At 42.5% G+C, this 25,822-nt stretch overlaps 1 protein-coding gene across 2 annotated transcripts in view; it reads left to right on the top strand.

The window, feature by feature from the left end:
• Positions 1–25,822, top strand: part of NELL1 (neural EGFL like 1) — an 843,592-nt gene that overhangs the window by 269,013 nt on the left and 548,757 nt on the right. For both annotated transcript variants that reach the window (XM_084773584.1, XM_084773585.1), the window contains exon 12: positions 8,939–9,067. In XM_084773584.1, coding sequence (XP_084629710.1) covers positions 8,939–9,067 — 129 coding nt within the window. The remainder of the gene's footprint in view (positions 1–8,938; positions 9,068–25,822) is intronic.

Here is a 25,822-nt window from a genome sequence, read left to right on the forward strand (position 1 = left end):
AAAATGATGGAGTGTCTCCTAAAGTAAGAAACAAGGTGTGTTTCTTGGGGAAGGTGCGGGTGTTTCACACGCTGGAAAATGCCAGTGTCTGATGGAGCACTGGCTCTCCAGGCCAGCCAGGGTCGGTGCTCCCTGAGTTTCCTCTAATGATGGAAATGACCTGTGGGTCATGAGAGAAACTAGGAGTCATATGTGTATATTTTCAAGTCTATTTCTTCCATGAATTACTAGTTCAGTCCTCATGGGGAATGCAGTTAGCCTCTCCAGACTCAGCTTGTTTATCGTAAACACACTTTTAACTCCATCATGAGAAGACCACAAGGATTTAGTGAATAACTAAACACAAGTGAGCGGAATGCCTAGAGTGCACTGGGCTATTGTCCCAGCCAGAAGATTGGCACAGTTACACAGTCCTGTCCCTCAATGCGGTAAGCTTCTTGTGGGGAGATAAACATCTACTAATAAAAGCAAAAATAATCCCATAATTAGTCACTGTGATAACTGTTACAAACAAAGTCACAGCATCTTGTGAGAGAATAATGGTGTTTAATTTAGACCTGAGAAAGAAGAAATGTTTCCTGAAAGTGAAGTGGGGAGAGATTGATTTGTTGTTGTTTCTTTTAAAAAATATATTATTGAGCTTTGTTCAGGTATAATTGGCCAAAAATGTGTGTGTGTTTAGATTGACAACATGATGTATTGACATGTACGTAATTATGAAATTATTAGCTCAATCTACTTAATGTACCGATGATCTCACATACTTACCATCGTCTTCATCGTTTTTGTGTGCTCACTGAGAACTTTTAGATGAACATTTTCATGAACTTTCCACCATACATTATTAATAAACTTCATACTGTATAATACAGGGTCATAACTTACATTTATTTAACTGAAATACTGCTCCTTTTGACTAAGATCCCCTATTGTCCAACGAGTAGGATATAATTAACCTTAACTTGAAGGTTGAGTTATGATATCAGGGAGAGTGGGTTTGCAAAGCCCTTGAATCAGAAAAAAAAAAAAACAAAAAGATTAGAATACTGGAGAAGGTGTGAGGGGTGTACTTCATTTGGTAGAGAGCTTGTCTCAAATAATAGAAAGCTCAGCCTTGCCAGGCCACAGAGGAAGAGGATACAGGCCATCTGGATGAGACTTGAAAGGCTGAGATCAGATGTTAGGGGAGGAGGGCTCCCCTTTATGGGGACTAGGGGATGGTTGTGGGGGGGCGGGGTGGGGTAAAGGAGGGAGAGTGGGACCTGGAGGTGATGAGGGAGGGGCTACAATCAGGATGCAAAGTGAACAAATTAAAAATAATAAAAAAATTAAAACCAAGCCAAAAAAAGAAAAAGAAAGTTCCTTTTCCACTGGGAATACACAATAAATAAATAAATAAATAAATAAATAAATAAATAAATAAATACACTTGCATTAAAAAAATATAAAAACAAACTACAGAAAGCTTCTGGTTCAATTCCCAGTACTGTACAGAGTCCCCATACTTGGGATTATTCTTGGCTACACAGTGCTTTTGAGGTTAGCCTGGGATTTAAGGGACATGCTTCAAAAAACAAAAGGGTCAGCAGCAGCAGCAGCAGCAGCAAAGAGCAATCCAATTTGAAAAATACTAGAAGAGTTAAAAGAATGGAGAGACGATGGTGTTAAGGATTTTGTTTTTAAGTGAAAAGCCCTTGCAAGGTTTTGAAGGGAGGGAAGGGGACGAAGGGGTGGGGGTGGGGATAAATGTCACCCTGTGAAAGGTAAATTAGAGAAAAGCAAGGGGTGCAGGAAGGCAGATGAGATGGTTTCCATTGGAGAGAGGACAGTGGAGTGGGGAGGAGGTTTTCATTAACACAGCTATGGAGAGGACGAGAGGCAGATAAGCTAATGGTACCTGTATGGAACAAGGGACTAGGCAGGTGCGGCTCAGATTTAAGAGTGCTTTGCTTATGCATAAGAGTCCCTGAGTGTGATCACAGCTCCCCAAAGCTTCACATAGGCATACCGAAACACACGCATGCATTCACACATAAAGGTGCAACTGATGGGACTTCACTATCCCAGGGTGAAGGCTAACATGACTTCTGTTTCTCTGGCTTGGGTAGATGAAGGTGTCACAGATTGACAAGCAGAGCCTATGGCGCCCACAATTGGGAATTAGGTCAAAGGTTCTGCTTTCACTGGTGAGCTGTGGAGTACCTCTGAGGCTGGAATGGGGAGGACCATTAATAGACAGTGGTCTGATTGCTACAATGACACAACACAAGTGAAGCCAGGCATGCTTAAGAATCATATTGTTTTCTGTGCTCTTAAAGGTGTCTGTTATTCCCTCACTATTGCCCAGAAGAAAAGCAGATACTCTCAGCCCATATCCCTGAAATATTTGGCATTTAATTTAATTTCTGATTAGAATACCTATAAGTCTGCCGTTCTGTTCTTAAGCATGCCTGGCTTCACTTAAGTTGTGTGTGGCAATTAAGGTGGAGACTCATAAGGGGTCAAAACGCTGAGAATAAGGGACTGTTGAGTGCTGATCCCCAATTTTGTGTGTATATATCTATATATCTATATATCTATATCTATATCTATCTATCTATATCTATATCTATCTATCTATCTATCTATCTATCTATCTATCTATCTATAACTCCCTCCAAGGGAATGAATTTCAAGAGAGTATGGAAAGGACATACAAACTGGAGGAGAGGGAAGAATACGGTAACAGGCTGTCTTCTAGACCTGAGTTCACTGCAGCTGTGCTTATCTACATAATCCTGGGTTTTTGCTTGTAAGAAACCAGTTGTGATTTGGGGACAAGATCATGAGGCCCAACCCCTTCCTGAGAAACTCTTGGTAGTTAATAACTGATGGGTAATGGAGAGTCATTTTATTCAGTAGTATAACCACTGCTAAGTTGACCATGCTCCAGTAAGTAACCTGCCACCATGCTAAGGCAAAAGGTCCTAATTACATTCAGTAGGTCACACACATACTCTAACACACAAGACACTTGATAGGAGGAAGAGGGGCTTTTGTCGGAGTAGAATGGGGTAGAGAGGAAAATGGGTGGGTGAATATGAACATAACTATATACTTCACATATAGTTATAAAAGTACAAAAGAATAAAGAACTACAAGACAAATACACATTGAACAAATTGATATTAAGAAAGAGGGTAGTTTTGATAACCATCCAGAGACAATAATGTACTAAAGACCAACTGGAACATGACTGGGAAAAGGGAATAACTGGGCGACATCTGAAAACAAATATTCAGAAAAGAAAGCCTGTATCTTAAGTTGCACATCAGCTAAGAAAGACAAAGCCGTTTGAAGGATTTTAGACATAGAGAACGAACTGAGCATTTATGCCTAAGCTGGCAGCCAGCTAAGCCGTTGAGGTGGTACTTGATGGGTGATGATGGTCAACAGTGGGAAAGGATGCTTTTGAACTGGATGCTGAGGCTGCCTTACAATCACATGCATTTGCTAACGATCATCAGACTATCTATGTACAATAGGATGACTTGTGAGTGATAGCATCCATACAAACATTTAAAGAGGGAATACGATGGCCTAATGGAGTCTGAGTTGTGTGTGGTGGTGGGATTGCATCAGTTATACCCACTAAGACATTTGCCTGCCCATCAGTCCTCTCGCCTATGAGTCACACATCCACACAGCTATATCTATACAGTACAAAACCTTTTTCTGTCAAGGCTGAATAATAGGTAGCCCAGTTTGGCCTTGAAGTTGGCATGTAGCTGAACATGGCCTTGAACCTTTGCTCTTTCTGGCTCCATGTCCCAGGTGCTGGCATCACAGGCCGGCATTCCACCCACTAATCCATGCTCTGGCCCTTAGGAAGCTTTTTATTAGAGACCTGAAGGAAGATGGAATGGCTAAAGTCAAGATTTTTCTTCAGAGGACCTGACAGGGTCACATTGAAAAGTCTTCTGATTCCCTTTCCATAAGCTTCTCTTTAAAGTTTTATAGTAGGTAAATAATAATTATGTATTTTATGCGGTCTAAAATGATGTTTTGATACATGTTCACAATGCTTCAAGGGTTTTATTTCAGGCTGTTTTCTTCACTTGGGGGAAAAAAGGAGACACTAATAAATCAGACACTAAGGCATGAACATGTGACTTTGGTTCAAGTGTTGTGATGGTGGGAAACCTAATAGTTGTGACTTAAGGAGCCAGGTGCAGGCACTTCCTCTGGCAAAGAGAGCCACGGGGCCTAAAATTGTCCCCTAGGCAGTACAACCATCAGTTTCTCTTGGTTGCACTGGCCAATGTGAGCCTTTTAAGTCCTGCCAGAAGCTTCCAGATTTTTGAGGGCTAAACCCATGTTCTACTTTTGGTTGGGGCAGCCACCGGTTGGTGACTCATGGTGAGTGTGACCAGTGTCTAGTCAGTTACACTGGGACTGTGGATCTATTCTAAGATGTCCCAAGAAGTGGCTCCACCCCTGACCTTTCATTAGATTTTGCTACCACCGAAGACATATAAGGTACAAGGGAAGTACACAGCTGTTGGAGTTAGCTAGACCTGGTCTGGTTCTCCAGTGTCTGTACATATTAGGCATGTAAGAGGTGTATCAGCACTCAGGCTGCCTGTTGCCACACACACCAATGCAGGGAGAGCAACTGAACCTTTACATTTCACCTCCTTCAGGGAGATGATCTGAGGAAGCAGAGTTACCACTCTAAAAACAAACTGCCTTTTCTCTCAGCTCCACCCAGTTGGGATTATAAGAAAAGGCACAAGGCAGCCGGAACTCAGTCTTCACACTCTGGTCAGGTGGTCAGCCTGCATTTCTGAGACTTGCCTCTGTGCCTCTCTAATTACGTTTCCATTCACTCATTTCTTATTTCCTGGCAATAGACATGTCTTAGACTGTCTCCTGGTACCAACTCTGTGGTCCTTCAGGTGCCACCTGTGCTGGAGAGATAATCCAGAACAAGGCATTAATGGGGTATATACTTAAAGCTATTAATATCATATAGGTACAGATTCCTTTCTACAATGTAGAATAAAGATGCCCTGGCCATCCTCCAATTCCCTTTCATATATTTGAATTCTTCATTTCTTTTTATTTTCATATCTCACAGTTGAGGTAACAATGGTATTATTTTGAACTTTAGCTCTCACTGTTGGTCAAATCACCACTGCCACCACCACCACCACTACCACCACCACCGTTTCCATCATCATGTCAATTATCACGCCCATCACCATCATCACCATCATCATCTCCACCATTACCATCACCATCACCATCTCCATCACCACCATCACCACACAACCACCGTCATCTCCATCATCATGCCCATCATTATCCCCATCACCACCACTATCATCACACCATCATTCATTATCAACATCACCAATAGAATGGGTACCGGTTACCAATTTCTTTAGTATATATGTCAGGAGATATTTCAAGTATTTCATGTTAACTCGACTCTTCAAACTTTTCAACAGCATGTCAGTAATGCAATCTCTCTTATTTAAAATATTTACAGTAACACTAGGCATATTACAGGTGCAATAATCTTACTATTATTATTTAGTAAAACCTATTACCCTCTAGGCTAAATGTTGTTGGTTTAAAAAAAAAATTGAAGAATAACAGTTCTAGAATCTTCTCGTTAAAAGGAATTAAAATGTAATTTTACCTAGTCTGGGAATTTGCACAGTTCTTAAGGCTGAGTTTGTCGTTTCCATAATCCATATGCCCAAATGCAAAAGGGTAATCATTCCATGTGTGAGAGGGTCAGGAGACATGATCTCTCTGTACCTGCCTGTCTTGCTGAGGGTCTCAGCAGCAGTTTGAAATCACCACTGTCATCTTTTCTGTATGTACCTAGGCAGGCGAGGCAATGTGCAGTGTTTGTTAGCTGCAGGCTCTGAATTATACATGAGATTTCTTGATCCCTCAGTGCAGTTTCCTGTGAGCCGACTGCATGTGATGTAGCATAATCATTAGCATCCTCAAAATGTACTGATTTAAAGGTGATAAAGTACTATCGTGTATCTTATCACATTTGACCTATATTTTTTATATACCCTAGCCTCCTACTTCAATCTATATGCTGTATAGTATAATTTAGTAGGTCTTGCAGTAAAAGAAGGGGGGGATATAATGAGAGAGAGAGAGAGAGAGAGAGAGAGAGAGAGAGAGAGAGAGAGAGAGAGAGAGAGGGAGGGAGAAAGAGAGAGAGAAAACAGTTATGTTAAAGAGGTGTGATGCCCTTGAGATCAGGAAGCATGTTGGAGTTAGTGTTTTCCCTGAGAGAAGTTTTGGGTTTTTTAAAAATCCCTGTTGGTTTTCTGCGTGGCTTCTAATGGACAGGACACAGCATGGTGTTAATTTGAGATGTTTGAGTGAGAATCTCAAAAGGTGATACCCTCAAAGGACAAAAAGAAAACCCCTAAGAAAAAGCTTGCCTGTCAGTCGAGAGTCTTAGATTGGGGTCTACAGGAGGAAATCTGGCATTCTAGAAGCTGAGGACCACAGGGTATCCTATCTGTGTGGCTCAGTTCGTACCCCAAAGCAAAGATACAGTTCTGATGCAACTTAATGAGCTGGGATTGATGGGAAGGGGGCGGCTCCCCTTTCCTGAGGAATAGAGGAGGGGGTGGGGAAGAGGGTGAGAGGATGGGACTTGGGGGAGAGGAGGGATAGGGCTACAGCTAGGATGTAAAGTAATAAACAAATAAAGAAAAATAGTGAACCACCAAGAAAATATTATATAAAAAAGATACAGTTAAAGTGATCTTATATTGATGATTCCTTCAGGCACCTGACAGAGGGTAATACAAATACTAAAACTTAAGCTAGGACTATTTCTCACATATTCAATTTCAATCAAGATGAGCTCAAAAATGAAAGAATTGTGTAAAATGCAAGGAAAGAAAAAAAGCCACCATCAGCATTAGGGACAAACCTCAAAATTGCATGCACAGCTTAGATGATAGTGAACACATCAGCAGCAATATTTGTTTAAGGGATTAAAAGATGAATAGATAAGGAACTATCAAATTGGCCAAGCAGGTTAAAAAGAACAACATTGAATCCTAGACTGAAAATTTAAGGAAAATTTAAAACAATATGAGAGGCTAAGGTAGACAGAAATGAACTGAAATGTACATGGGGAAATTCACTGCAGTTTAGCAAAGACAGAACAAAGGAGTTACAGATCACATGACAGTAAGATAAAGACTCAAGATGGAGTCTGTCATGTGACCCAGCTAGAATTATGAGAAGAAACACTGGAGAGAACAGTGAAGAGAGGTAGAGAGACATTTCCAAAGCAAAGAAAGGATGCACCAGTTCTCAAATCCAGGCCCCAGCCCCAAGGAATCTTGAGTGCACAAACAAGTTCATGCTCATGAACCTCAGAGTAAAACTGAAGACTAGAAAAATCAAACCAAGCCAAAGCAACCTTCCATGCACCAACTAAACAGCCAGAGAAAGGTTCCAAATTTTCATTGCCAGAAGGTTGACCACACTGGAAGGAATGGTTAATCAATTAACTACTAACTAGGAGCAACAATAGGAAAACTATAAAGCAGAATCATATTGTCAAATGTTGAGATCAAATACCTTTGCAGAGTATAATTACTTTTCAAATATAAGGGTAGTTCTATTATTGATTGATTGAGGCAGTCTTGCTGTGTAGTCAAGGCTGGTGTTGAACTTTGATCCTTCTGTATCATGTACTTGGAGTACAATGTATGTTCCATGGCACCCAGCTTGAACATTTGAAATAAATTAAAATTAAGTCCAAAACTATGGGAGGATGTCTACTAAAGAGATTTCTAGTAGATACTGGAGGAAGCAAAATCACTATTCTGCAAGGGGTGGCAGGAATTCTGGAAGAAGTGTGGGGCAAATTATCAAAACATGTGTGTAAAACCTGTGCCTAAGGCTGGGTGTGGTGGTGCATGCCTTTAAGCCCAGCACTCAGGAGGTAGAGGCAGGTGGATCACTGTGAGTTGAGTTTGAGACCAGCCTGGTCTACAAAGTGAGTCTAGGACAGCTAAGTCTACACAGAAAAACCCTGTCTTAAAAACACACACACACACACACACACACACACACACACACACACAAACAAACAAGCAAAGAAAAAAACCTGTGCCCAAGGACATGTTCATTAATATTTTAGCAGCCATTTTATATTTTAAAACGTGCAAATAACTCCACTATTGATTTTTAATGAAGTCCATAAATGTAAAATATGTACTTCTTACAACTCTGAAATACTATATAACATTGACAAGTGAATACCCATAAGGAGCATGGCTAGAGTATATTGATATAAATAAAAAATCTACAAACATATATACATATATATATATGTATATATACACACATATATATAGTTATACAGTATGGTTGTATTTCTGGGAAGCTAAAGACAGGCAAAAATAACTATTTGTTCAGAAGTAAACACCACTGTATGAAAAGATCATAGCTATGCACAAGGTAGTGAAGCCTGGCAGAAGGGGTAGATATATACTGATAACACTCACATTAGATTAATCAGGAATTCTTTTCTACACATCATAAATTATCTACTAAGATAATTATAAAACCTCTAGCCATGGAAGAGCCAACAGAACCATTCAGATTTGAAATAAATCTGGCTATGACCCCCAGGCAGGAAGGAGCTTGGCAAGTTGGGCAGTGTCAGGAGTATTGGGAAACATGCTTTTACACACAGGGCAGTTCAAAGTTTCTCCTTGCTGTCTTATAGCTCCTATTTGGCTTAACATTGTACATTGTCAAAGTCTATGTGCGAAAATCCTCACTTCATACACAGTACTGCATGTGTCCTTGCTTGGGTCCCTCCTCCCCTGTCATTTCCTGATGTAAAGCTTTTTTTTATTGTTGTTGTTTTTGTTTTTTTTCTGTCCTGTAGGTCATAACTTCTGTGCGGAAGCACCTAAGTGTGGAGAAAACTCGGAGTGCAAGAACTGGAATACAAAAGCAACTTGTGAGTGCAAGAACGGATACATCTCTGTCCAGGGCAACTCCGCGTACTGTGAAGGTAAGGGGCGGCCAGGTCCTGTGAGGAAGTGGAACTGGCTGTGCAAGGGTGCTCGTTCTCATGATTTACCCAGCCTGCTTTGCACGAGAAACTAAGCGGTGTGTAAGATCGTAAAGTATCACCAATCCACACCAACCCCAGGAAAGCCATAAGCACAGCACTTCCTGTTCAATCATTGGATGGGAGCCTCACCTCCAAGGTCATGAGATGCAGCAAATGAGTTCCCCTTTCAAATGATAGTCAAAGACTGGCTTAGACCCAGCTTTCATCTTTACTTCCTGAAGGTAGAATGTTTTTTTTTTCCAGTCAATTTTGTTAATGATGTTAGACCACGAGTTGTCACTTTCTGGTCTAAACCGAGAATCAGCGTGACAGGATGTGCAACTTAGACCCATGAACTGACACTGTTGCCATGAGGATGCTAATGGTGAGCATTGCAGGCCTCTACTCCTTTAGCAGGCAGAGGGACAGGGCTTGCTTGGACCAAGCCTTTTATATCTGAGCCTCTCCATTTGAAGGGTCTCCCTGGCTCCTCCCTTTAGAGCAGAGAAGTTCTATAAAGCAGAATCATGATGAGCCTGGTTCTCTGCTTCTCCTGCTTCTAATTCAGTTACTCTCTTCATCTTCATTAGCTAAGGGTCAAGCTGTGGTGGCCTGTGAGGGTGTCAGATGTCTCAAATTGAACAAATGTGGCAGTGTCTATTCACGGTCATGCGAGTGGCTTGGTTCTAAAGTGGGTCAAGTGTTGTCAAGGTCCAGATGGTGCTCATAGGTGACAGTAAGGGTAAATGCCTGTCCTGCCTGTATTTTGTGTTGCTGACCCGTGGTTAACTTGTTGACTTTGTTCAAAGAGTTGTTCAGATCTTTAAAAGAGTATCTGCTGGTTCCTAGGGATCATCCTGGTGGGCAGTTCCTGTCTTCGTTTATTCTGGAAGGCTTTTATTGTTTCCTCTTGATTATTAGCAGTATTCTAACTAGTGGGCTTCCTCTCGCTATTTAATTCTTTTGGCTTTTTTTGTTTTTAAACTTTGAACTTGATTCATGTTTTTTTTTAAATCCAGGTTTGAATTTCTTCTTAGCTATTTGTTAATTTGGGGAGGAACATTATTAATTTCAACACTCCACATTAAGGTATTTTGTTAAATCCCTATCTCATGTTATTTTCCACAGGTGGGTTGGAACCCATGGAGGGCCTCCCCTTCTCTGAGGAGAAGGGGTGGGGAGATAGGAGAGGGGAGTTTGAGGGTGGGACTGGGAGGACAGGAGGGAGGGGGCTTGCCATCAGGCTGTAAAATGATTAAATAAATAAATTAGTGAAAATTAAAAAGACAAGTCTCAGTGTGGAAATTCTCCCATCCAGTCACCATGGGAAACACTTCCAAGCTAGGTAATGAACCGATAGACTTATGTTCCTACCATAAGAGTTGGGTTGAACTCTGAGCCATTATAAATGTGATAGCAGATTTCATGTGCAATGACCCATAGGTTCATGTACTCTCCTATGTCCCATGAGCAATTGAAACCTGGAAGAAAGTGGGAGTAATGGCTGCTGTGAATGTGGTACTCTCTGATTTTCTCTTCCCCATTCCAGTTTTTACTACACAGAGTTGGCTCCAAGAGAAAACTGTGGTATTAAAGTCGCCCTTTCTGTGGGAGGCCTTCTAATTAATTAGTTACACTGAATGACTGCAGGTTTGAGTCACTGTTTTCTTGGCATGCCCTTGCTTTGTTCACCATCTGGATTTGTCTTCAGGCCAGTGTGCTGGTGCCCTAGGTCATAGTGATGGTTAGGGGCTATAGTCATTTCTCTGCCATCATAGGGACAGTCCAGAAGTTCCAGGGAACTTGTTCACAGAGACAGGCCAGCATTTAAGGAAGGATTTAAGTAATGGATGGTCCTAGTGTGTAACAACAGAACTCTGGGGATAAAGCAGGAACCACATCCAGAGGGGATGCTGAGGACCACATATAGTGGATGCCAATGCTTAGAGCATGTGGATGCTGTCTTGAACACATTGTACTTGATCTCTGGCTTTGCATCCCTGTGGTTACATGGTACTGGCATCCATACTGCTGTACCACTAGTTACTGTATCACCCTTCAGCATTCCGGGTAAGGAAGTGTTGAAGGCCAGATCTCTATCTGGGATTCTAAATTCTCACATTCAAAGATATTTCTTTCTGCAGGATATTCTCTGAACCCCTTCCCCTCAGACGTGCCCGAGACTCGCCATCTTATTTTCCAGTGCTGGATTATCCCCCTCCTAGTTCTCGACTGATATTTGAGGAGGGCCAGAGGTGCTACCTAGGTCTGGTTACTCTCATGGTTCTCCTTTGATCTGGAATCGTATTGCCTCTTCCTTTTGTGTCCAGTAGGTGTGTGGCAAGAGGAAACTATGGGCGGGGGCAGTTTGGGAGAAGGTAAACTTGTGCCTGTATGATTCATCTACCAGTTGTGCATTGTTCTTGGAATTTTCTGAGTACTTACCCAAGAATTTGCATCTAGTGTCACATAGTGGACAACCTGAGATGTGGGTACCAGAGACTCCCAGGGATGCATCGTCTCACCATAGCTTAAAGAGAACTTGCGATGTATCAGCTGCAGTAAATGAGTCAAAATCACCTGTATGATGAAAACCACAGCGAGCAAGATTAGCTTGACATTAAAACAAACACCACCATTTGAGTCTTTCTGCTTCTGGGTTAACTCACTCATTATGATCATTTCTAGCTCAATCCATTTGTCCACAAATTTCGGGAATTCCTTGTTTTTAATAGCTGAGTAGTATTCCATAGTGTATATACACACTTATATCTGCATACTAGCCCAAGGGGCATGTCCCATGAAAGCCTTCACTTACCAGGAAACTGGGACAGAGTGGAGGACATCCTATTGGGACTCTAGATGAGAGAAGCATGGGAGAATAGCAAAGTAGAAGGATCCAGAGGGTCCTAGAAACCTATAAGAAGAACATTATGATAGGCAGATTTGGGCCCAGGGGTCCCGCTCAAACTATGGCACCAGCCAAGGACAATACAGGCCGTAAACTACAAACCCCTACCTAGATATAGCCAATGGACAGGACATTCTCCACAGTTGAGTGGAGAGTGGGCTGACTTTCTTTCTTTCTTTTTTTTTTTTTGTACTTTTTTTTTTCTACTGTGGAGAATGTTCTGTCCATTGTCTAGACCTGGGTAGGGGTTTAAGGTTTACCGCCTGTATTGTCCTTGGCTGATGCCTTAGTTTGAGTGGGACCCCTGTGCCCAAATCTGCCTATCATAATGTTCTACTTGTAGGTTTCTAGGACCCTCTGGATCCTTCTACTTTGCCATTCTCCCATGATTCTCTCATCTAGAGTCGAGTGGGGTCTGACTTTCACACAAACTCTGGTGTCTCATATTTGACCATGTCCCCTGGAGGGGGAGACCTGGTGGCACTCAGAGGAAGGACATCAGGTTACCAAGAAGAGACTTGATACCCTATGAGCATATACAGGGGGAGGTAATTCCCCTCAGGAACAGTCATAGGGGAGGGGAATAAGGGGAAAATGGGAGGGAGGGAAGAATGGGAGGATACAAGGGATGGGATAACCGTTGAGATGTAACAAGAATAAATTAATAAAAAGTTAAAAACAAAACAAAACAAAACAAAAAAACCAACCAACCAAACACCACATACACTTCCCAGAATATCTTGAAAACACCCACCCAGACTCTCAGTGGGAAAGAAAGTACAATAGGCTTTCAATTGTCTTACCTTTGTCTCATGGCAGCACAGCTCTGGTGTATTAAGGACTCCTGGTGTTCAGAGGTCAGTAAAAACTGCCGCGATGTCGAAACTCCTGACCAATCAATGGAAGATAATAAAGCCTTCTCTCAACCGTGATACAATTCACCAGGTTTCATTTCTGCCTTGTGTGTCTGGAGCAGGCACAGTCCCCCATCTCAAAGCTTCTTTCCTTGGACTTCAGTGTCTTACAGAATCTGGTTGGCTGGGGCTCTCTCCCCCCTGCGGTGGTATTTTCACTGAGCTGGTCTTCGGTAGTTTCTGATACAGTAGTGTGAATTAGAAGCAGTGTTGGGACAATTGTATCACTAGCTGTCTTGTTGGTGCCCATGCTATGGAATTTGTAGTCTGAGCAGCTCTTCATAAACTAGAATGAAGGACTATTTGGATGGACAAGGACTAATATGACGTCCTGTGCATCCTGCAGGGTGAGGACCTTATGACAGAGGATCTGTTAGTTGCAGGGTGTCCTGAGTTTCCCAGACTCCTTTTGCATTTGTTACACTTTTGTAGACTCTACAGATTCTAATCTGTGAGCACAGGGCAACCCTGGCCACCGTTAGCCCCACTTTACCCACGCAGGCACTGAGTCTCAGAAATCCAGCCAAGGCAAAGCCCAGTGCCTTCCTTATCTTGATGCCTTGATGGTCACTGCTCCTAACGCTCCTACCACACACACTGTTCTGATCTCCTATGTGAGGTCAACTTATCTTCCTCTGCTTCGATTCATCCCACTGACATCCAGTTTAGCTAAACAGTTATAGTGGGATGGGGCTGAAGGATGCTTAGCACTTAAGAAAATGTCCTGCTAATGCATCCATGTCAGGTGGCTCAGGTCTACCTGTAACTCCATCTCCAGGGAGCTGTGATGCCTCTGCCTTCTAAAGTCACTGCACTCATGTACAAACATGTAATTCAAAATGATAAAAAAAAATAAATCTTAAAAAAAAAACTTTGGCCAGGTATGCTGGTGCTTGCCTTTAATTCTAGAATTCAGGAGGTAGATGTAGATATCTCTTTGAGTGCTAAGTGAGCCTGGTCTACATGGTGAATTTTAGGTTAGAAAGGGTAATATGGTGAGACATGATTCAAAGAAAAAGAAAAGAAAAGTGAGTAAACAAAGTGCAAGTGGAAATAACCCCCATTATTTCTGAGTGAAGGCTCTAACAAATTTTGCAAGCTCCCATCTCATTTTTTTTCTCTCTCTGGCACAAAACCTGGTCATATATTGAGGCTTTTTGTTTAGTGGGACTTCCAGAAGAAAGATGGCATGGGACAGTTGACATCTGACAGATGATGATTAGATTCCTGGTTCATACCACAGGTAATATTTTATACCTTTGAAATTGGCCTTGATGGTAAGGGATACTCACCTGTTGTTTTTCTACAACTGAGCTGAGTTTACTGATAGATCCTGGATTAATTGGTCTAAAGCTCTTAGATTCAGGAGAGATCAATATTTACAATAAGAAAGCAATGCTGAGAATCACCAAGGAAAATCCAAAATATTGGAGCTAGTAGTCAAGCAATAGATTGGTGTGTGTGTGTGTGTGTGTGTGTGTGTGTGTGTGTGTGTGTGTGTTAGAATACAGTTGTAATGTAGTGTTTGGTTATGCCAGATACAGCATAGGAAATCGGGTTTCCCAGTCCACATGCGAATGAAATAGAACATGCTAAAGTTTAGCAAAGTTCCCGATGACTAAAGATTGAAAAGATTGTGTTGGTTATCATCATTATGAGTATGAGCTACTGGTTTGTGTCTTCCCTGGAGTCAGTGCTTTGAGAATTGGAATTTAGTCATCTATACCTTACGGCAAAACTGGCAGGTCACCAGAGAGAGTGCCTTGAGATATAAGAACCAGATTGTGTCAGTTGTTAAGGGGCCGTGGGTCACAAAATGTTATTACTTCCAAAGGTGAACCCACTCTTTCCTCAGAAAGCACAAGTGGTGCTGTTTAATGGAATAGTTTAGCATGAAATGACCTGTGCTACGTGGATCTAATAATCTCTCAGGTAGCAGATGTGTGGGAGCATCAGCTAAACACAGGCACGGATCAGCAATGCGCGTCATAACTCCTCTTTTTAAATAGTTCCTTTTCTTTTCCAAGATTATCTCATAATTACACCACAGCCATGACTTCCTGTGACTGGATGTTATGGTGGAGGGTCTGTCCTTTCCAATAGTAAGATGCTGGGATAGTGGCCCGGATACTGGAGTTCAAGTGGGAAGTGGCTTCAGGGTCACTAAGAAGGTAGAGCTTTCCTGTACAGGGGCTGCTAGTGTGAGCACTTCCCATAGAAACCAAACTGCCAGTTCCTGATTAAGAAAATTCACGGGGAACTAGCCCAGCATGCTCGCTGCACTTCTGATTACCCAAGAATTAATCAGCTATCTCTGTGCTCCTACTTTCTTTTACATGGAAGCATTTCGCATATGATCGCATGAACGGCCCCTGTGATTCACACAGCCCAGCTAATGCTCCACTTTGGGTCTCCCTCTGAACTCCTGCTCTCACTATGAAGGAGCTACCCGTCTTCAGCACATTAGCTCTTCGTCCTTGTGGCTGGGCATTGGCAGGTAATCAGAGCGCTTGATGTAAGAATGCCCTGAGAAGCCTTCTTGTTTCTACTTCGTCTGCACAGCTCAGAGAGATGGCTTATTATACAAGAACTTTTTTTTTTAGCCCACTTCCCCTTCATGGGACAGATTTTAGCATTTGTTTCATCTGAGTTGCTGTCTGTTGTCCTGCCTATGACAGGGACAGGTAGACTCCCTTCTCAGGATCCCCTTTTATTTACTTCTGCATCGTTGATCCCAAGTCTGCTTTGCAAACACATTTTTTCCTGTCTTCCTCTCATCTGAACCCGTCATAACCCTCTACCCTTCCGCCTTGACAATTTTCAATTTTAGTTGAGCACCCACAATGCTAATTCTGAGTTTGTTTGCATGATCTCTTTATTATCCCTGCCATTTCCTCCTTGGCATTGCGTTTTTAGCACATAAAGTGCTTGGCTCATATTAACTGAGTCCTAGGTTTTGGAATGCCTTCATATCAGGTGAGCTGTAAAAACCAGACAGACCTGAGCCTATAGCTTGCCTTTGTGCTTCCTCCACTCGGTGTGACTTTGTGCCATGTACTGGAGCTTTGAATTTTTAATTCCTTCACCTGTAAAATGGGCTGGGAATTTTCCTGTATATCCTAGAATCAAATGAGATAATCCACTGAGAATAGGCCTAGAAACACAGAGTAAAAGTGGTAGTATCTCTTCACACTGCTTTCTACTCCCTTTCACATAGAATAGGTGTGTTCCTCAGACATTGCCCAGCTCCTCTGTGATTGTCCTGGCTCATATGGCCATCTCTTCATTTTGCGCTGACGAATTTCTTCTTGAAATTAAAACAACAGATGCATCACAATAAAGCCAAACTCAAATTCTTATAATTATACTTGAGTCTGACCAAAGGGTTCTTTTTAAAGCGTGCACCCTTCAAACTAACTGGCACAGTGATTAAGAACTGTAGGCTAAAGTGAGCTTAAAAGCAGTTTTCAAAATCAGTTGTAAGATATTGTTTGAAATTTTTCATTGTGTCTTTGCAATAAAGTATCAAGTGTTGATTCAGTCTTTAGAGTGTTTTGAAGAAATGGGGTTATCATGTAGCTAAACTATTGTATTACCAAGCCTGTGCGGTTCCGGGGCTTAACTCAGCTAATAGTCCATCCATCTACTGCAGTCGATCATAAAATATTGAAATTGCTCATGAGTTCACTCTTTTTCAATCTCTCTATCAACTTAGCCTCCAAAATTAACTGGGTGTGGTGGCGCACACCTTTAATCCCAGCACTCGGGAGGCAGAGGCAGGTGGATCGCTGTGAGTTCGAGGCCAGCCTGGTCTACAAAGGGAGTCCAGGACAGCCAAGGCTACACAGAGAGACCCTGTCTCAAAAAACCAAAACCAACCAACCAACCAACGAACCAACCAACCAAAAAGCCAAAATGAGCCATGGACAGCCATTTGTTGCATCTTCATCGCATCATCCCTTGCTCAAGTCTTGACCATGGTAGCCAATCTCGCCCCATGTACTCACCTTGCCACAAACAAACAAAAGGGAGCTGTGAAAGCATCCATAAGATCATGCCACTGCTCTGTTGCCTACTGGGTGCCATGGCTCTCTGAATAAAATCCGAGCTTGGTTCTGGGTAAGGCTCTGTTGGGGCTTGGTTCTGGGTAAGGCTCTGTTGGGGCGGGGCCCATGTACTTTGTAACTTGTGTTGCCACCCCTCCACACTTCTTTGTGCTCAAGAGTCTTCATTTTATTGACACTCTCTGCATCCCCTGACAGGTCTGGGCAGCGCTTCTTTCCTCAGCCTGGGATGCTCTTCCCAAGTCTTCGCAAAGTTTTCTACTTCCTAGCAAGCGTAAAGATCCCTTCTTTACGTATACCACCCAGACGAAATGATTCTTCCAGCCTCTAATGCTCTTGTTACCATTTTTATATTTGGACTTTATTTCCTTCATAGCAATTTCTTTCTAAACTATTTTTTTTTCTTTTCAAAACTATTACTATCACATCTCAATTGTTATCCCATCTATGAATAAATTAATAAAATAAATTTAAAAAAAGAAAAAACTATTACTATCTAACTTTGTCCTTTTAGAGTATAAGCTGTATGAGGCAACAATTTTATTTTATTCCTTACTATTTTCAGCATCTAAGATACTGCATGGTGAATTGCTGATGAACAAATGCAAGTTGAATGGAAAGAAGGGAAGAAAAAGGGTAGAGGAGAGAAGAAAAGGGGAGGGGAAGGATTCAGGTCTCCGGGTGATTATCACTTTCTTACATCAGAGTTGTCTTCTGTTGTTCAAGGCCTGTTTTGTCAAATGTGAAGTCACTTCCGCTGAGTTTTGCTACTATTTAATCCACATAACAGTAACACTTATCTGTTGCCTTCACCTTGTATTATTTTTCTGTTGTTGTGATAAAATACCATGACCCAAAGCAACTTAATGAAGTAGGGCCTTATCTTAGCTTGTAGCTCCAGAGAGAGAGAGAGAGAGAGAGAGAGAGAGAGAGAGAGACAGAGACAGAGACAGAGAGAGAGAGAGAGAGAGAGAGAGAGAGAGAGAGAGAGAGAGAGACAGAGAGAGAGAGACAGAGAAGAGAGAGAGTATGCATAATGCCAGGGAGCTTAGCGTGGGGGCAGGAGTAGGGAGCTGAACATCACATTTCATTTATAAATAGGAAGCAGGGTAAACAAGATGTGTGGAAAGGCTTAAGCCCTTAGCACCCCTACCCAGGGGCATACTTCCTGCAGAGAGGCCCCATAACCTTTCCAAACAGCATCAAGCATTTAACTATGTGAGCCCACGGGGCACATTTCTCATTAAAGCACCACAACCCCTACGAACTAGCTGCCTTTAATACCTCAGGATTCCCTTTCTTCGCCATACTTATAATAAATCAAGTGATGTGAAGCTTACAGCAATGACAGCTTTCATTCCTCATCAGGTAATCTTTAAAAATCTCTGTTTCTAGTCAGCGAGTGCCTTCCCTTGGAGCTAGGGTCCTTTGGTGGTCTATTGTGTGCAGTCTGTGGCCTTCAAGGTCATTATGGAGAAGGAAAAGACAACAGACGGTCTTCAGTGTGCCTGTACTGGTTACATTTCACTGGCCTGGACCTAGTTACCCGCCACCTCAGTCTCAGTGCCAAGGGAGACTGGTAAACAGCGTCTAGTTATGTGCCCAGGAGGAACAGGAATTTGTGATGAGCAGCTTTCTGATCCTGTTGGCTTTTCTGCTTACTAAATGAAAAAAGTTCCTCATTAACTTTAATCCTTTTACTGTTTTAGTACCTGTGTTCTGGTGCCAGCAGATATTACTGAAACTCACTCGTGGATAGGATTGGATAGCACGACAGTTTGCCTGTCACAGTTCCGTTGTCTTTTCCATAAGATGTCTCCATGGTGACTACTGTTGCTTCTCTGTGGGGTTTGTTCAACCCCTTGTGCCTCATATCTTAAAGTGACTCACCTGTTCTTTTTTATTCCGAGACAAAATTCATGGTTTTCCATGCATCATGAATTCTGCGCTTTAAGCGAAGCAGAAAGCAGTTCATGAAAAAAGCGTAAGACACATCTGCATGCCATCCTAATGATACCAGGGTTGAGTGTGTGCACAACAGGATGCTGGTTAATTAAGAAAAAACCCCAAATTGTGGACATCTAAGTGCTGTAGGAAAAGAAAGCAAAGATTGAAGCCAAATAAATGTAAATGGCTGGTCTTTCCTTCCTGGTGGTTTGCCTTGATGGCTGACTAGCTCCCAAAGAGTCCTGTTTTCTAGTGTTTTGTGGCCTCCATTTAGTTTCTTGACAGTTCTCCCAGGCAGTGGAAGAATGTCAAAGTGGGGACCAGGAGATCCTGATTGGTCCTGGCTTGATCATTCAGCATCTGGGTGAAACCTAGAATGTCTGTTGATTCTTCTGTGCCTCAGTTCCTCTCAGTTCTAATAAGACGTTACACAAGACATACTTAAAGACAACTGGTGTGATGCAAGTGTGCATATTGTTACATCACTTAGGATTTTAAGTGGGTAATTATGTGTCATAGTTAACAACATATCTCATCTTTTTGTAGATAATGGACTACAATATAGGTCTTCCTGGTCTGTCTAGCCACCGACAGATACTCTAGATATAAATTATACCCACCAACATACATACTGGGACACAGTTATATATTGAGCTGTGGTAGGCTTTATAGAAGTGGGGCTTATGTCCAGGCATGTAATTCTCCTGGGTCAGCAGACTCTGTTCTGGGATTAGTGTATGAAACATACAAGGCTGTACATGGCAGACCTGTCAAGGGAGTAAAGCAAGCAGGGAGCGAGCCTTTGTTTCTTAAGCATATGCTTGGCTGGGTCCTCCAGGTTGTTAGAATCCTGAAGATGGTCAGCAATCTCTCCCATCCTCAGGAACTCCACCCTCTGGAGTGGAAGGAAGACTTATAACCAGATCCTGAAGATGCACCAGAACTTGGTACACCATAGACTTCAAAAATTGCAGTAGAACTATATGGGTGAGAGCCATGCATTCTGCCAACAACATGGCCGAGGAACTGGGTTCTTAGTGAAATGGTGAAAGAGGAGAGGTGTAAGAGATGAATATCCTTAGTGTATACAAAAGCACAGGGTAAACACTCTAATGTGATTGCAGCAAACAACGTTAGGTAGATATAGCCAATGGTGAGATGGCAGGAGCTCTGGGTGGTCCTGTAGGCTATGTATGCAAACGGTGTACAGACATCACACTGGGTGCACAGTTGAATCCCCTAGGGTATGGAGAACAGACTGGAACTTTATGCTTAGTGCTATCTCATGCTTACAGCTTTCATTTGATGTATGTTTTATAATGCATATTATGTTTTATAATTCTCGCAGACACATATACTTTATCAAATTAACTATGCATTTACTTATGGGAAATACTTGCCCCCAGAGTTTTATCTCTAAAGATGCATGATCAAAAATTCATTGTGTGGGCCATAGTACAAAAAGTCTGAGGTCAGGAGGCTGCAATTGGATGTCGTGTCAGGAAAGTCATGTTGTAGGCCCTGAGGATTCAGAAGCATTGGCTGAAGGAGAGGAGTCAGGTTAGGTGACACCACACTCATGTTTTCCAAGCTTGAGGCGTGGCCAGTGTAGATGAAAAGTAGATGAAGTATCATTGAGGCCACTTGGAGGAGCCCATCTGGCTTTGCTTGTCATGTTGCTCTCAAGCCTACAGTTACCGCACCTGACTCCTGTCTGACTCCCTGTGAGAGTGCTGTACTTGACGTTTCCCTGGTGTGTCTTTCTCTCCGCAGGACTCACGACACTCAGAGGATAAGCAAAGACAGCCTGTAGCACTTCCTAGTGATGCACTTTCACCATGGGAAATCACACTGAGACAACTCTTGGTTCCTTGTGCAGTATTTTGAGACTGTACAGTGGTGTCCCCTCAAAAGTCAGCAGTTATTTATTTATAGTACTTAGCATTTTAAAAAAATTTATTCTTCTCTTATACATTAAATCCCGGCCACAGTTTTCCCTCCCTCCACTCATCCTAGTCCCTCCCCCACCTCCTCTCTCCTCCAGATCCACTCGTTCTACATATCCTTTCAGAAAAGAGCAGGCTCCCCAGGGATGTCAACCAAACATGGGGTGACAACATGCAATAAAGTAGACTAGGCACAAACCCTCATAGTTGTGCAGCTTGGTGTTCTTGAGGGACCCCTAACAGTGGGAGTAGGGGGTGTCTCTGACTCTTTTGCCTGATCTTGGAACTTTTTCCCTCCTACTTGATTGCCTCATCCAGTAATCCAGTAGTTAGCATCTTATAGAAAGGGGGGGGGAAAGGGGGAAACAAGAAAAGAAGAGGACAAATTCAAATTTACGGGCAAGTCCAAACTTTAGAGCTTTAAGTGGAAATGGAAAGTTTAGTAGGTTTAAGTGTTTTTATTTACCTTAAATGTATGTATCTTTAGACTCTCTTATATGTCTGATATGTAGATAGAAAGAATAATTGAATGTTTCAAGGTGTGTGTATCTGTGTGTGTGAGTGTGTGTGTGTGTACACATATGTGTATAGAGGCCAGAAGGTGACCTCACATGTCATCTTTTATCATGTTCCCCCACGTCTTTTGAGATAAGGTCTCTCACTGAGCTCTGGGCGCACTTGTTTAGCCACACTGGCTGGCTACTGAGCTCTGGGGATCCTCTTGCCTTCCTGCTAGCTCTAGAGTTAGACAGCAGCCCATATATTTTTTTTTTAGATAACTGGGGATGTGAACTCAGATCCTTACACTTGCACGCCACACACTTTGCATCACTTTTTCAGCCCCAAACTTCTGTTTTTGCTTCTTGTAGTATGTCTGCTGGTAGTACATCTGCACTTGCTGTTGAATTTGGCTTCTTGGCAAAATTTGCCTTGATAAAAATTATACATGCCAAATCATTTGAGAAGAAGAGCAGAGGTTTTGGTGGAGAACTTAAAATTTGATCTGATTTATTTGAGCTAAACATTTTACCTTTATCATTTGTGAACTCAGACCAGGAATGCATCTGTCTGTGTTTCCATTTTGTAAGATCAGTGTACAAATGCACACACTCCAATGGTCTCTTTTGGTGTGGTGTAGGGTGTGCATATGTGTGTGCATGTGTGGGCACATGCAAAGGCCATGGGGGGATGTGGGATGTCTTCTTCTATAACTTACCTTATTCTCTTGAGACATAGTCTCTCATTGAACCTGAAATTCATAGTTCTAGCTAAATTGGCTGCCCACTTAGCTCCTAAAGTCTGCCTGCCTCTGCTCTCTAGCTCTGGAGTTGCAAGCATGCACACCCATGCCTGGACTTTTATGTGTGGATACTTGGGATTCGAACTCAGGTCTTCATGCTTGCACAACACATGCTCTTACCCAGCCCACCTCTTTAAGAACTAGTATAAAAACTAAGGCAAATTAAAGCTTCCAGAAACAAAATATAGGACAGCTTAAGATTTAAGTGAATTGTCAACTATGAATATAACAACTGCTGTATTTAGCCCTCTACTAGTGGGCGTGTCAGTGAGCAGTGAAGAAGCGGGTAGGACTGTTCTGGAATAAGAAGGAAATGGGCATCTTCCAAGAGGAGGACTGCAGCAGACTATGAAGACGTCTGGATGTTTGATGGGCAAGTGTGAGGTGGCTTGAGAGATTCAAGCTGAATCTATTCCACAAGATGGAGGCCAGAGGTGTTGGATCCCCCTGCGAATGGAATTCCAGGCGGCTACAACCCACCTGGTGTAGGTGCTTGGAACTGAACCTGGCTCCTCTGCACGATAACACGCACTTAGTGTCGTAGCCCCCTCTTTTGCCCATGTCTTGTCAATTTCCTTTCTAATCCAAAGACAAACAAGAGACGTCTAACACATTCTGGTTTTGATTTACACATCTCTTTAAGATCCCTCCCCTCCTCCTCCTTTTACCACTGAGAAGAAGTTTCAGAATTCCAGTGCGAGGTAATAGCTCCTACTGCGCTGCTGCTGTAGAGATCCGGGCACTTTTTTTATATCCAGGTCTTTATCACTTTCCTCACTGCTGTGGAACAGCAGAATCGCGTCTTTGAAGCTCACCCACCTGGCTCCTCAGAACTCCAGTGGCGACGTTTCTGAGCCCAGCTAAAGAGCCCTGGTTTGTGAGATAGATTATGCTTCGTGTGTTGATGCTTCCAGCATTCTGCAAACTTATGCTTTGTGCTTGACTTGGCGAGGTAATAAGTTTGTTTACATTTGCGAGGAATACACGGAAATGAGCATTCTCTTTACAGGCACCAGGCTGTGCACTGACACTGAGCCTGCTGCCGCTTTGCTCATCCGTTTTTCTCTGGAACAGCGGTTCTCACCTGTGGGTCGTGACTTGTTTTTGGGATTTACCTATCAGATATGCTGTGTGTCAGATATTCGTGTTGCAATTCATAACAGTAGCAAAGCTATAGTTACGAAGTAGCAATGAAAATAATTTTAGGGTTGGGTCAGTCACTGTAACACCAGGGACTGTGTGAAAGGCTCACAGCATTAAGGAAGGCCCAGGACCTTGCACAGTGCTTAGAGAAGAGTAGTAAATCTGTACTTATTGAATATTGAATGGTTAGTGGCAGAATGGGAGGTATTTTGGGGTATTTGTTAGTGATTTTTGTGCTGTATGAAAAAGCAAATGTAGTATTTGTGCCATCGCAAGTGTTAAATAGGTCTTTATATGCGTTACCTTATTCAATCCTCATTGTTCAATAAAGAAACTGGCACGTAGCCTCTCGCAGTATGTAACAGTCAGGGTTTAGTCTCAGGTCCTTCTGACACTAAGAAAATTTCAGCTTTCTTGGAGTGTGACACAGCAGCTTGCAGGTTCCCCCTCCCCCCCCCTCAGCGTTGGGATTTCGGTGCTAAGCAGTGAGTCTCAGGACTCCCCAGTTAGCATCTCCCTCCAGGACTGTTCGCCTGACCGACCTACACGAGAGCCAGTGGTCCCTCAGTGGTGAAGTAGCAACATTTCTGATGGGCTGGGGCGTAGATGTTCAAAGCAAACCTGTTTAATGGAAATTTTGAAATGTTTGAATTATTAAAACACAAGTGGTTTTAGTACTATAAAAATAATATGTTATCAATTCTTTGAGAATTTCATACAATGTTACTTTGGTCCTATTCACCCTCAACTCTTCCCGTATCTGCCCTTTGCACCTTTACCTGCTAAGACCCCCAACTTTTACTTTTCACACCCTTCAGAGTCCATTTTTTTTCATTTTAATTTAGCCTTACCTACCTACTAATTTCTTTTAAGTTTTAATTAAAAAATAGTTATATCATTTTCTCATTCCTTTTCTTTCCTCAACTCTTCCAAAGTTTTCCCTTCTAACTTCTCTCATATCCTTCCTTAATATTTCTCAAATTCATGACCTATTTTTCTTTTAATATATACTTTTATAATATCACATGTAACATAATATACACATAAATATATTGACATAACCTGGCAACTCGATTGATTATTGCTTGTATGCATATGATTCAGGGCTACCACTTGGTATTGGACAGCCACAGAGGAGCTCATCTGTGGAAAAGACTAGTTCTCTTGCAGAATCTCATAGTTGTTTGTCGTTCTTTGTCTAGGGGTGGGGAATCCATGAAATTTCCCCTTTCATGTCTATTGTCATTGTCACTGTCTGGGTCTTGTTTAGGCAACCAGGTTTTTGAGGAATCATGAGTGAAAATTTAGTCATTTCAAGGAGACACAATCTCACAGCAGAATTCCTTGTCCTCTGGCTCTGGCTCTGGCTCTGGCTCTGGCTCTGGCTTTCCTTTCCTCTCGCCTGCAGTGTTCCTTGAGGCTTAGTTCAAGAGTTGTGTTGTACATGTATCTTTTGAGGCTGGGAACCCCAGTATTAATTGTTCTCTGCATTTTGATCTGGTGTGTGTGGTTTTTTAAAATTTAATTTATTATAATTTATTCAGATGACATCCAGATTGTTATTCCCTTGCTTGTATCTTCCCCTTCCTACCCTCCCTCCCTCTTCCACACAATTCCAACCCCCCGCCCCCCGAGACCTCTGACAGGAGGGGCCCTCCTGCCCCACCACCTAACCATGGCTTATCAGGTCTCATCCTGGTAGCCTTCATGCCCTTCTTCTGTGTGCCTTTTGGCCTCCCCACCAGGGGGAAGTGATCAAATTAGGGGCACCAGAATTCATGTCCAAGGCAGTCCCCACTCCCCCCACAACTGTGGAGAATGAGCTGTCCATTGGATAGAGTTGGGTTATAGATGAACCTTCCGAGGCTGGGCACCCCAGTGTTGATTTCTCTCTGCATTTTTACCTGGTGTATTTTTTTTTTTTGTAATGGTCTCTGTATGCTGCAAAGAGAAGTTTCTTTGATGAGGGCTGAGAGCTATACTTACCTGTGAGTTTAAGTATTTAGAATGGAGTTAGGAATTATTGTAGTCATTGTCAGTATTATTGTCAGTAACCTGACAAGAGTAGACTCCCTTCCAAGGCCATAACCTCACCAGCCACGGGCAGTTGTGAGTCCATTTCTACATAGCCACTTTCTTTTTTTTCCCCCGAGACACAGTTTCTCTGTGTAGCTTTTGGCTGTCCTGGACTTGCTTTGTAGACCAGGCTGGCCTCGAACTCACAGAGATCCACCTGCCTCTGCCTTCCCAGTGCTGGTATTAAAGGCGTGCACCACCACAGTGCCTATAGCCACTTTCTTAAAAAGTGTGGGGTTCCACTGAAATCCACTTGGATGAATTACTGCTCTCTGCAGTAAATTTTCATTCATTCTTTCACTCTCATTCCAGCCCATCAGGTAGTAAAACCAGGGGCTTTCTTAGTGTTTACAAACACGTCTGTGTCAAGGCCTTCGTTCTTCCCCAATCACATGGGATAGCATAGCTTTCC

Source organism: Acomys minous (genome assembly GCF_964271855.1).
Source record: "Acomys minous genome assembly, chromosome: 2".
Taxonomy (NCBI): Eukaryota; Metazoa; Chordata; class Mammalia; order Rodentia; family Muridae; genus Acomys; species Acomys minous.